We start from the raw sequence: 13884 nt of genomic DNA, 5'->3' as shown, positions 1-13884 counted from the left end.
GGGGACAAAGTAAAACAGTAGAACGGTTGTGCTCCAATGGTGTAAGTAGAGGGGAAAAAATGTGTTTAAACCGTCAAAACAAACCTTTCGCCGTGCCCAGTGCAGTTACACCCTCCCAAGGAGAGGAAGGGCACCTAGTGTTAAAGAAATGAACAATAAAACAACCGTCACACTGGTGGCCGGGGTGGGAGGTTAATTGTGACCGAGCTTCCTTGATTTGTTCAGGAATAATAGGATTGGAGCCAGACAAGGACAGGGCTGGGGTTGGGCGGTGTGAAGTTGGTGACGTTGTCAACCCGGGGTCTCAACTGTTTCCTGTCAGCCTGGCCTGGGTGGTACTGACAGAGGGAGGGATGAAAGGAGTCGGTTCAGTCTAAACTGGGTTCTGGAGTTCCTTGCCTCAGGATTAAGCTGAAAGGTAGGCTATGATACTTCTATTAGTGTAATATTACATTTATAAAGTAGTCTGTCTGTCTGTCTGTCTGTCTGTCTGTCTGTCTGTCTGTTTGTCTGTCTGTCTGTCTGTCTGTCTCTCTCTCTGTGTGTCTCCCTTTGTCTCCCTCTGTCTCTCTCTCTTTAAAGTGAATATTTATTTCTCATAGCTATGTAGCTGACGTTACTGTGAGCTGCGTCCAAGAGCCAAAACGGTGTGTCACTGGGAAAATCTTTTCCTCTCTCCTCTTCCTCTCTCCTCCTCTGAAGGCCAGCCTCTCTGTGCCGTCTATCAGCCTGGTGTGTCTAGAGCAGTCACAGGGTCCGAACAGAGCAGTGGAAGGCACCGGAGCCCCATCTACTCCTCTTTCTCTCACTCACAATACTCCCTCTTTTTCTCTCTCTTCCTTTCTCCCCCCTTTACCTCCCAGTCTTACAGTAGACTTCCCCTGTACACTCCTGCCCAGAGGAAAGAACAGGGGGATACGGTTTCCACAACAATGGAAATTCAATCAGGAAATGGAGAGGAGTTGGAGGTGGTGAGTGGCGAGTCAATAGTGACCCCGGGGTCCGTTTCCTCCTCGCCATATCTCTCTGGCCCTCAGGCAGACGGCACGGACGACCAAGTACTCCGGGAGGACCTCCAGGCTGCCAAGACCATTGAGAGATTTGACATCCCTCTGAGTAGCTTGAAGAGGATGTTTGAGAAGCCCCCAGGAGCAACAAACACCGTAAGCAAACTTCTTTGTTAATTATGCAGTACAGCTTTATGTGAATTGAATGTTTTAGCCAAACAGTGCCCGAACTTATTGTGGCCCAAAGTGCTCTTTGCATGGACTGTTTGGGAGGGAACCAACTGATGGGCAACATTTACTGTGAGAAACTGAATAAAACTTCAAAGTTCAAAAAGTAAGTTGAGTGAAGTAGGTTCATTGGAGATTTTGTCACAGTTGTAATATATCCGTCTCTAGTGTCTGAACGACGGTGAGCAGAGTATCCGTATAGATAGAGGGAGGTCCGGTGACCAATGGCGTCACACTTTAAAAAAAACATCAGCTCTGCTGCCCGTTTTTGTGTTCTTGTTGTGTCTCTCACTTAATTCCATAAATACGCCTATTCCAGTTTCAGGGTGGCCATGTGGGATCCTGTGAAAGACGTCCGTGTGATCACTGACCAATAGAAAACCCCTGGTGCAGCACCTGGTTGCAGTATTTTGGCCCCTCTTTTTATTGCATCTGGTTTTTACACAGTTAGAAAATGCTCTGTTTAGGAAGATTGATGGTTTAAATGTCAAGATAGAACAAGATGACCAGGGATATAAAGCATGTTTCAAAGAGCAGTGGATACCACGGTCTAGGGGTTAGGAGTATTGTTACAAAGAGCAGTGGATACCACGGTCTAGGGGTTAGGAGTATTGTTACAAAGAGCAGTGGATACCACGGTCTAGGGGTTAGGAGTATTGTTACAAAGAGCAGTGGATACCACGGTCTAGGGGCTAGGAGTATTGTTACAAAGAGCAGTGGATACCACGGTCTAGGGGCTAGGAGTATTGTTACAAAGAGCAGTGGATACCACGGTCTAGGGGTTAGGAGTATTGTTACAAAGAGCAGTGGATACTACGGTCTAGGGGTTAGGAGTATTGTTACAAAGAGCAGTGGATACCACGGTCTAGGGGTTAGGAGTATTGTTACAAAGAGCAGTGGATACCACGGTCTAGGGGTTAGGAGTATTGTTACAAAGAGCAGTGGATACCACGGTCTAGGGGTTAGGAGTATTGTTACAAAGAGCAGTGGATACCACGGTCTAGGGGTTAGGAGTATTGTTACAAAGAGCAGTGGATACCACGGTCTAGGGGTTAGGAGTATTGTTACAAAGAGCAGTGGATACCACGGTCTAGGGGTTAGGAGTATTGTTACAAAGAGCAGTGGATACTACGGTCTAGGGGTTAGGAGATTTGTTACAAAGAGCAGTGGATACCACGGTCTAGGGTTTAGGAGTATTGTTACAAAGAGCAGTGGATACCACGGTCTAGGGGTTAGGAGTATTGTTACAAAGAGCAGTGGATACTACGGTCTAGGGGTTAGGAGTATTGTTACAAAGAGCAGTGGATACCACGGTCTAGGGTTTAGGAGTATTGTTACAAAGAGCAGTGGATACCACGGTCTAGGGGTTAGGAGTATTGTTACAAAGAGCAGTGGATACCACGGTCTAGGGGTTAGGAGTATTGTTACAAAGAGCAGTGGATACCACGGTCTAGGGGTTAGGAGTATTGTTACAAAGAGCAGTGGATACCACGGTCTAGGGGTTAGGAGTATTGTTACAAAGAGCAGTGGATACCACGGTCTAGGGGTTAGGAGTATTGTTACAAAGAGCAGTGGATACCACGGTCTAGGGGTTAGGAGTATTGTTACAAAGAGCAGTGGATACCACGGTCTAGGGGTTAGGAGTATTGTTACAAAGAGCAGTGGATACCACGGTCTAGGGGCTAGGAGTATTGTTACAAAGAGCAGTGGATACCACGGTCTAGGGGTTAGGAGTATTGTTACAAAGAGCAGTGGATACCACGGTCTAGGGGTTAGGAGTATTGTTACAAAGAGCAGTGGATACCACGGTCTAGGGGTTAGGAGTATTGTTACAAAGAGCAGTGGATACCACAGTCTAGGGGTTAGGAGTATTGTTACAAAGAGCAGTGGATACCACGGTCTAGGGGTTAGGAGTATTGTTACAAAGAGCAGTGGATACCACGGTCTAGGGGTTAGGAGTATTGTTACAAAGAGCAGTGGATACAACGGTCTAGGGGCTAGGAGTATTGTTACAAAGAGCAGTGGATACCACGGTCTAGGGGTTAGGAGTATTGTTACAAAGAGCAGTGGATACCACGGTCTAGGGGCTAGGAGTATTGTTACAAAGAGCAGTGGATACCACGGTCTAGGGGTTAGGAGTATTGTTACAAAGAGCAGTGGATACCACGGTCTAGGGGTTAGGAGTATTGTTACAAAGAGCAGTGGATACCACGGTCTAGGGGTTAGGAGTATTGTTACAAAGAGCAGTGGATACCACGGTCTAGGGGCTAGGAGTATTGTTACAAAGAGCAGTGGATACCACGGTCTAGGGGTTAGGAGTATTGTTACAAAGAGCAGTGGATACCACGGTCTAGGGGTTAGGAGTATTGTTACAAAGAGCAGTGGATACCACGGTCTATGGGTTAGGAGATTTGTTACAAAGAGCTGTGGATATCAGTGCACAGTCTAGGGTTTAGGAGATTTGTTACAAAGAGCTGTGGATATCAGTGCACAGTCTAGGGTTTAGGAGATTTGTTACAAAGAGCTGTGGATATCAGTGCACAGTCTAGGGTTTAGGAGATTTGTTACAAAGAGCTGTGGATATCAGTGCACAGTCTAGGGTTTAGGAGATTTGTTACAAAGAGAAAGACATGAACAGGAATGACGATGCTCTGATACTTGGAGCGTCTTCTCTCTAGACAAATAGTGTTTTAGAAAATATACAGAAAAGCCAGACAAATATGATTTAGCCTTTGGCAAAGGGTTTACCCAAAGTTTTTTGACTCTGGTACAAGTGCTTATGTCAATTTTTTCTCTCTCGCTGAAGTCGAAGTGCGATTGTTTCACCGCCTGGTTTTCCATCACATTACAGCTGGCTGCTCTCAGAGGAAAATCTAAGACACTTGGAAGCAAAGTGGGTCATTTTTGGGGAAAGCATCCCACTGCCAAGTGTCTACCGTGGAGTAACGAATGGTCCATCTGACCTAGTTATTCTCTTAGTTGCTTTTAACACCGTCATGATGTCCAACCATATTCTTCTCAAATCTGGCCATGATGTGCTCATAATGCTAAAGATCCACCGCAGATTCTATTGGTTTAATCAAAACTAGAATAGTATCACAATATCCTTAAGTGAATCTATAGGGTGCCAGCAAAAGGGAAAGAAATGAGTGAACTCTCCCCATTAGCTGCCCCGAGAAATCTGTATTGATCTCTAGTCCATCCTCCTGTCTATGGCGTTTGGCGTAAACACACAGCTGATGTTTCTCAGCCCCCGGCCATGTTATTACTGTCCTCTTGAGAGTTGTAAACGGAACGTAATCATGCTGTAAACAAAGGACATGGCCATGGCTCAGTGTCAACCACCTGAAGGCAGCTTTAGTTATTTATAAACTAGATCAATACACCGACGGAGTTTATTGGTTTATTCGGATACCCTTTAGCTTTTGCCGAAGCAGCAGCTACTCTTCCTGGAGTCCACACTAAACACAAAACCTGACCAGTAACAAAGCACTGATACACTGATAGACAAGAAGAGTCACACAGATGGAGAATACAACGACATACAAGCAATACAACTAAAGAATAATGTGTGTGTAGGTTGTGTGTGCTAGAGTGTGTCTGTGCGTGCACGTGTCCTTATTTTGCCATGGGACGTTGTTTTATCCACTTTTTTTAAGGTCATTTTTGCTGTTCGCTTGAGTAATTGGAGATGGAAGGGAGCTCCGTGCGATCATGGCTCTGTATGATACTGTGTGTTGTCGTGATTTCGTTTTGGACTTGAGGGAATGTGAAGAGACCCCTGGTGGCATGTCTTGTGAGGTATGTATGGCTGTCTGTGCTGAATGTTATTGGATTATGAGAGACAATCTGGAATTTTCTTTACAGTAATACTTCTCATGAAAACAAGAAGAGAAGCAGTTCATCACCCTTTATACACAACTCCAGTTGATTTTAAAAAATATATTTTTACCAAATACAATGCTTTTAGTTTTATATGTATTTAAGACCAGTGTGTTATCAATCTACTGACTAACATCTTACTTACCAATTCAGTGAGCTCACTGGCTTTGATTGCTTAGTTGTGGGACTCATAGTAGCTCTGACTAGTCCATAACTAGGTTCTAGATTTGTTCCTGACCATATGGCCTTAACTGGGTCCCAAAGTTGTTCATAATTAGCTCATGGTCAGGGAAAACTCTGAGCCCTACTCATAAGAAACATACAGTAGTCCCAGCTCTGTAGGTTTTAGAGGTCTTGAGGCGGCAGCACAGCTGCAGTATGGTGTCTCTCTAGCCTGCCGACTGTGGGCTGAAACCTGTTGGTGGCACATGCTCTCTGTGCAGTGCAGTGCCATGCACAGACGACGGGGCTTATTCCACACTGTGTTATTTAAGGCCTATTCCTGGGGTTTTATGGTTAAGCTGTATTTTAAAAATAACCCTGTAATTGGTATGTCGGCTGTGGCTGACAGCGCGGGAGTGGAGGGCCTTTAGGTACTGCCAGCCTGCCGCAGATCGGATGGGAGCACAGGCAGAGTGGAGACGTGGATCTATAGAGAGCTGGATCATGCCTGTTGTAGTCAGAGTTCTGGACTGGGTCCTGCTGTCTGTCTGTCTGTCTTCTTATGTGGATCTGTGGGTTCTGGTGTTGCTTCAGATCACAAAGAGGAAGGTGAAGTCAGCTAAAGTGATTAAAGGCCAGCTGAGAAGCTTCATTCTTAGTAGTTTAACGACAAGAGCAGAAGTGTAAAAAACTAAATAATTGTTGTTTTTCTGAGGGGGTTGTTGTTTTTCTGAGGGGGTTGTTTTTTTGTGAGGGTTTATATCTTTACTGTTCTTTAATTAATAAGTGTAAGCAACCTCACTGACAAGATTACATTATGAAAGAGAGCGCGAGAGAGAGAGAGAAAGCGAGAGAGAGAGAGAGAGAGAGAGAGAGAGAGAGAGAGGGGAAATTAGAGGAGATGAGGTGGGAAGGAAGATGAGGTTGTGTTTGGGGAGAGGAGAATGACTAAAGATGTGAAAGGAAATGTGAGAGGTTTCTCAGATGACTGTACTGTAGTTTGCTGCGACCACAACACTGAACCACTGATGCCAAAGGTCCAAAAGATGCAATCTTTCACAGACATTCTTTGGCTCAGAATAACTGGCCATGTCTCAAATACACAGTAAAAACTTCATCTGGTACTGAGTGAAATGTAGTATTTTAGGGAAAGTTAAGCCTTGTTAAGTATATTTAGACTAGTGTGGCGAGACAGAGTGGAACGAAGCCATAATAAACCAAACACATCCTGATAAGAACAGAGTTTGGCTATTCTCCAATGGACCTTGTCCTATTATACATTGAGGATACATTTGCTTCTAACACAGTTTGCTTCAACGATGAATTATTTTATTCCCTTGACATGAGCTGACTGACATTCATGATGAGACTGAGATGATGTAGGTTAGGCTAAGAGGCTAACTTTCATTTCCCATTTGTGTCATTTAGCAGATGCTCTTACCCAGAGCAACTTACAAGAGCAATTAGGGTTAAGTGCCTTGCTCAAGGGCACATTGACATATTTTTCACTCAGTCAGCTCGAGGATTTGAACCAGCAACTTTTCGGTTACTGGCCCAATGGTCTTAACCGCATAGGCTACCTGCCACCCCCGATCCCCATACAATGGTGGTTAATCTACTGTACCGTTGTGATACACTAACGCTGAACTGCTTTCTATTGGGATCCAATATGGTGACTCTCAATCCTTCTTCTATTTCATCATTCAAGTCAAGGAAAGAGAGATAAAGACTTACTTTTACTCTATGACGCCCATTTGGAATACATCCTTCATTTTGCGCGACCGAAATTTGTAAAGAAACCGATCTTTCTGTCATTATGTTGAATCTTAATTAGTGAGAACACGGATACTTGTCACTGTCTAATTCTTCCTTTGAATCATACATAACCTGACCCTTCTGTTTCACTTTTGATTCTTAGTGAATGTTAATCCGATTTGCCGTTTCCTTTCAATTTCCTCTGCAGAAGATTTCATTCTCGTTTGTCATTTTCGTTCTGTGTGCCCGTGGTGTTGAAGTGCTTTTTGTTCCCCCAAATCAGATTCATTCTGTCCCTTTTGGGGCAAGGTGACCTGAGAAACAATAAAGCAGAATGTTAATAATTGATTAATACCCCTTTAGAACACTTAATTAATAAAGGAGACCTTGAATGAAGCACAATAATCTGACTGTTCATTTGTCTCTGTTTCACTCTGGTTTCTAATAACATTCTCAGCCACACAGTATTCACAGGCAAGGGGAAGGTCACCTTCTTCTCTCTGATTTAGTCGTCTAACAAAAGCCTGTGTCAGTTCGACACAGAGCCAGTGTTCACAGATCACAGAAAGAAAAGGTTTGCAGCTCACTATAAAACATGACTCTGTCTCTAGCCTTATCTGTAGGGTTGCGATGCATATTTAATAAAACGTCAGCTTTGGTGGGATATTTTATTATTTATACAGTGGAATGCCTGGGATGTCATTGAGAGGTTAGACATAACAATGGAGGATGGATCATTGCCGGGTGGTCTTATAAGTAGCGCCATAACTTCACTGATTCCACTGTAGAGAAGGACAGGTTATGCTTCCATTATCCACAGATGTGGAGTGATGCAATAGTTTATGTTAAGAGCGAAGAGCTCCTTTTTTGCTCGAGTGGACTAGCTGACTAGCCGACCCCCTTCTGCTTATGTTTACGTGGTCTGTCTGACCCTGGTTGTGTAACACTCATGCGCACGCCCGCACACACACATGCACACACTTACATGCACACGGGTTCCCTGTACTGGTTGAGAGTGGAATAAGATGTCGTTACCAGTCCCAACCAGAGGGGGGCAAACAAATGTCTGGGAGACACACCAATTAGTCATGCATCAGTTTAATCATCATGCTATCCTAATGAGATGACCTCAGGGATTGACGTGTGAATATATATATATATATATATATATATATATATATATATATATATATATATATATACAGTGTCAGTCAAAAGTTTTGACACACCTACTCCTTCAAGGGTTTTTCTTTGTTTTTACTATTTTCTACATTGTAGAATAGTAATGAAGACATCAAAACTATTAAATAATACATATTGAATCATGTAGTAACCAAAAAAGTGTTAAACAATTCAAAATATATATATTTATATTTGAGATTCTTCAAAGTAGCCACCCTTTGCGTTGATGACAGCTTTGCACACTCTTGGCATTCTCTGAACCAGATTCATGAGGTAGTCACCTGGAATGCACTTCAACTAACAGGTGTGCCTTGTTAAAAGTGAATTTGTGGAATTTTTTTCCTTCTTAATGCGTATGAGCCAATCAGTTGTGTTGTGACAGGGTAGGGATGGTATACAAAATATAGCCCTATTTGGTAAAAGACCAAGTCCATATTATGGTAAGAACAGATCAAATAAGTAAAGAGAAACGACAGTCCATCATTATTTTAAAACATGAAGGTCAGTCAATCCGGAACATTTAAGTAACTTTTAAAGTTGTTTCAAGTGCAGTCGCAAAAAACATCAAGCGCTATGATGAAACTGTCTCTCATGAGGGCCGCCACAGGAAAGGACGACCCAGATTTACCTCTGCTGCAGAGGATCAGTTCATTAGAGTTACCAGCCTCAGAAATTGCAGCCCAAATAAATGCTTCACAGAGTTCAAGTAACTGACACATCTCAACATAAACTGTTTAGAGGAGACTGGGTGAATCAGGCTTTCATGGTCAAATTGCTGCAAAGAATTCACTACTAAAGAACACCAATAATACGAAGAGACTTGCTTAGGTCAAGAAACATGAGCAATGGACATTAGACTGGTGGAAATTGGTCTGATGAGTGCAAATTTGAGACTTTTGGTTCCAACCGCCGTGTCTTTGTGAGATGCAGAGTAGGTGAAGGGATGATCTCCAGCAGGGGCGGCAAGTAGCCTAGTGGTTAGCGCATTGGGCCAGTAACCGAAAGGTTGCTGGATTGAATCCCCGAGCTGACAGTGACTGCCAGGGTAAAAATCTGTCGTTCTGCCCCTGAACAAGGCAGTTAACCCACTGTTCCCCAGTAGGCAGTCATTGTAAATAAGAATTAGTTCTTAACTGACTGGTCTAGTTAAATAAAATACAAATCTCTGCATGTGGTTCCCACTGTGAAGCCTGGAGGAGGAGGTGTGATGGGGTGCTTTGCTGGTGACACTGTCAGTGATTTATTTAGAATTCAAGGCACACTTAACCAGCATGGCTACCACAACATTCTGCAGCGAAACGCCATCCCATCTGGTTTGCGCTTAGTGGGACTATCACTTGTTTTTCAACAGGACAATGACCCAACACACCTCCAGGCTGTGTAAGGACTATTTGTATTATTGACTGTACGCTTGTTTATTCCATGTGTAACTCTGTGTTGTTGTTTGTGTCACACTGCTTTGCTTTATCTTGGCCAGGTCACAGTTGTAAATGAGAACTTGTTCTCAACTAGCCTACCTGGTTAAATAAAGGTGAAATAAAAATGTAAATAAAATAAAAATGGCTATTTGACCAAGAAGGAGAATGATGGAGTGCTGCATCAGATGACCTGGCCTCCACAATCAGCCGACCTCAACCCAATTGAGATGGTTTGGGATGAGTTGGACCGCAGAGTGAAAGAAAAGCAGCCAACAAGTGCTCAGCATATGTGGGAACTCCTTCAAGACTGTTGGACAAGCATTCCAGGTGAAGCTGGTTGAGAAAATACCAAGAGTGTGTAAAAGCTGGCATCACTGCGAAGGGTCGCTACTATTTTGGTTACAAAATTATTCCAGATGTGTTATTTCATAGTTTAATGTCTTCACTATTATTCTACAATGTAGAAAAAAGTAAAAATAAATAAAAACCCTTGAATGAGTAGGTGTGTCCAAACTTTTGACTGGTACTGTATATATGTATTCACAAGTCATCTACACATTTAATGTGAAAATAGAGACATCTCCATATTGCCTCTTCTTAATAATTAGTGCTGTTGTAATGTGTTGTTTTAATGCACATCATAGAGGAGCAATATCAACGTTTTCATTATCATCTGATATTTAGATTTGAATTAAACATGACATTTGTTATAGATGAGAAACAATAGCGCTAAACACTAAAGTCTTTATAAATGTCATAGCTGTCTAATCAAATCAAAGTTTATTGGTCACGTACTGTACATAGTTTAGCAAATGTTATAGCGGGTTCAGCAAAAGGCTTGTGTTACTAGCTCCTAACAGCGCAGCAAAAATGTCAAATAATAATTAAAAAACAGAAATCACGAATGTCAGAACGAATCCAGTTAACAACCCAGATAACACTGGAATCCAAATGCAATCTAAAGCCATCCTTAAAAGTTGCATACCTAAACAGGTAGGTCTATAATGAAGAAATAGAACCAAAGTCATACAGCATGTATCACTCCACAGAGATAGGATCCATGTCACCACAGCATGTATCACTCCACAGAGATAGGATCCATGTCACCACACCATGGCACAGAGATAGGATCTATGTCACCACAGCATTGCACAGAGATAGGATCCATGTCACCACAGCATGGCACAGAGATAGGATCCATGTCACCACAGAATGGCACAGAGATAGGATCCATGTCACCACAGCATGGCACAGAGATAGGATCCATGTCACCACACCATGGCACAGAGATAGGATCTATGTCACCACAGCATGGCACAGAGATAGGATCTATGTCACCACAGCATGGCACAGAGATAGGATCTATGTCACCACACCATGGCACAGAGAGAGAATCTATGTCACCACACCATGGCACAGAGATTGAATCTATGTCACCACACCATGGCACAGAGATAGGATCCATGTCACCACAGCATGGCACTAAGATAGGATCTATGTCACCACACCATGGCACAGATATATAATCTATGTCACCACAGCATGGCACAAAGATAGGATCTATGTCACCACACCATGGCACAGATATATAATCTATGTCACCACAGCATGGCACAAAGATAGGATCTATGTCACCACACCATGGCACAGATATATAATCTATGTCACCACAGCATGGCACAAAGATAGGATCTATGTCACCACACCATGGCACAGATATATAATCTATGTCACCACAGCATGGCACAAAGATAGGATCTATGTCACCACACCATGGAACAAAGATAGGATCTATGTCACCACACCATGGAACAGAGATAGAATCTATGTCACCACAGCATGGCACAAAGATAGGATCTATGTCACCACACCATGGAACAAAGATAGGATCTATGTCACCACACCATGGAACAGAGATAGAATCTATGTCACCACAGCATGGCACAAAGATAGGATCTATGTCACCACACCATGGAACAGAGATAGAATCTATGTCACTACACCATGGCACGTTCTGTGTCATTGTCTTGTTATTTCACCAGGGAGTTCATCTCGGGTAGTTTGTTTTTGGAGGTTCTAGGGGGCTTCTGAGATAGATAGCCCACTCCCCATCCTCACTTCACCACTTCAAGGGACACCCAGTCTCTAAATATACAGCCCACTGTGACTTATGAAGCTTGATGTTATGGGTGGCTTTAAATGTGACATGTCCTGAAGGCCCGCTGGACACGTAAATGTGAGGCGTCTGCACACATTCAGATGGTGGCACGTGCGGTTGGGAATGTACATGGGAGCTTGGGTTGATTTTCACAGCTTGAGTAGCTACCGTACCTCTGTACTGCTGGATGTACAAAATCATTTATTTTATTTAACCAGGCAAGTCAGTTAAGAACAAATTCTTAAATACAATGACGGCCTACCCCGGCAAACCCGGACGACACTGGGCCAATTATGCGCCGCCCAAGTGACTCCCAATCATGGTGATACAGCCTGGAATCGAACCAGGGTCTGTAGTAACGCCTCTAGCACTGAGATGCAGTGCCTTAGACCGCTGCGCCACTCGGGAGCATGATTGTCCTTTCATTTCTATGGAGGCTTTTAACATAATGTAATGTGTCCCATATGCAGAATCTTCAGCTAAGCAACTTGACACTTGACACAACATCATGTGTATGCTTGCGTGTTATATTTAGGGGTTAGTCAATTGTGATTACTGTCATTTCATTGGCTGCCCCGGTTGACAGGAAGTGGTATTTGGCAAACAGGTTTGAGAGCCTCTTTTAAAGCTCCAAATGGTTAATGTTATGTTGACATTGAGGCTACAGTTTACTAACACCCACATCAAAACCCCTTCATTATGACCCATTCTTACAGCCCTCTCTTGTCCAGCCCAGCCCAAAGTGGCTCACTCGTAAGATTCCATTAGCTCTATGAGACACTTCCACCTCATCTCAGTTTCACTGATTCAAATCATTTAATGGAGTCCCGGCTGTATGAGTTCAACCACACGGCCCAATGACAAAGGAGTTGGTCTCTGAACGCTAGACATTCCAATTATTACCAGCACTTATCTGTTGTACAGTTAAACCAATGGCCAGGCCACGTCGTCACCTGGCTTTTCATTTCAATTGACTTGACCTAAAACAGGTTCTATTCTAGATACTCTACGGGTAGGGAGTTTGATTGGGGGGGGGGGGGGTTCCCTTTCATATAATGAGCATTCCTTTCCTATTGTTTACCAATCATCTTCCTTATCTTCATGACCCATCTTCACCACCAGCATGATTCTGTGTTTCAGGGCCCTTTTCTTTTTTTTCCAGCGGTATTATGATGACACCCAGAACGGCACCGGAGCGTGCACGCTAACGGATTACCACCCGACCCACAGGGCTTACAGTTTAATCATTTATGTAGATATTGCTCTGAGACAAAGACAGCACTGTAATTCATAACGTCCCCTCACACAGACCTGGCTGCTACTGTGATGGTTGCCATGGTGAAATAGATTAAATGTTTGTTTTTTTCAAACCTGTTAAAGCTTTATTTATAACTTACTGGATGGCGAACGGTATTCGGAGTGACGGCTTAATCATTAACAGCAGCACCGTTGGTCAAACTGAGAACACACTCGCAGATAGTTTATTTTGCTTCTACCTGTCTATATCCATATAAACAAAGATAGACTAGGCCTATATCCCCAGAACATTGTATCAGCATTGATGAACAAGGGGCCCCCTGATTATGTCCAAAGTCACTGTCTGGAAATGGAGAAGGTTCTGGATATACCGGTTTAGATCCGTCACTTGTACGTATAAATAGCGTCGGATGGAGTTGGTGTTTGGCAGCGCTCAGCAAACATTAAGAGGCAGAGGAGCCTGATAAAAGGGAGTGAAACATGATTTGCATTCATTACGCATAGGCCCAGTGGGATGAGACAGAGAGAATGGCCTAGTCAGAGAGAGAGAGAGAGAGTGAACGAGAGAGAATGAGAGAGAGAGAGACACATTGGAAAGAATTAACAAAAAAACAGAGCAAACTAGAATGCTATTTGGTCCTTAACAGAGAGTATACAGTAGCAGAATGCCTGACCACTGTAACTGACCCAAACGTAAGGAAAGCGTTTGACTATGTACAGACTCAGTGAGCATAGCCTTGCTATTGAGAAAGGTCGCCGTAGGCAGACCTGGCACTCAAGAGAAGACAGGCTATGTGCACACTGCCCACAAAATTAGGTGAAAACTGAGCTGCAC

General features: G+C 43.4%; 1 protein-coding gene across 4 annotated transcripts in view; it reads left to right on the top strand.

The window, feature by feature from the left end:
- The first annotated feature begins 273 nt into the window (after positions 1–273).
- LOC139373165 (xin actin-binding repeat-containing protein 2-like) overlaps positions 274–13884 on the top strand; it is a 54862-nt gene continuing 41251 nt past the window's right edge. For 2 of the 4 annotated variants that reach the window (XM_071113319.1, XM_071113317.1), the window contains exons 1-2: positions 403–418; positions 703–1163. In XM_071113319.1, the coding sequence (XP_070969420.1) occupies positions 933–1163 (231 nt within the window). In that variant the 5' untranslated portion in view covers positions 403–418; positions 703–932. Of the gene's footprint in view, positions 419–702; positions 1164–13884 lie in introns of all 4 variants that reach the window. The other 2 variants (XM_071113318.1, XM_071113320.1) reach the window with 2 other exon arrangements.

Source organism: Oncorhynchus clarkii, chromosome 18 (genome assembly GCF_045791955.1).
Source record: "Oncorhynchus clarkii lewisi isolate Uvic-CL-2024 chromosome 18, UVic_Ocla_1.0, whole genome shotgun sequence".
In the NCBI taxonomy this organism is placed as follows: domain Eukaryota; kingdom Metazoa; phylum Chordata; class Actinopteri; order Salmoniformes; family Salmonidae; genus Oncorhynchus; species Oncorhynchus clarkii.
Note: the sequence above shows the minus strand (reverse complement) of the source record. Positions and strands in the feature narration are given on the sequence as shown.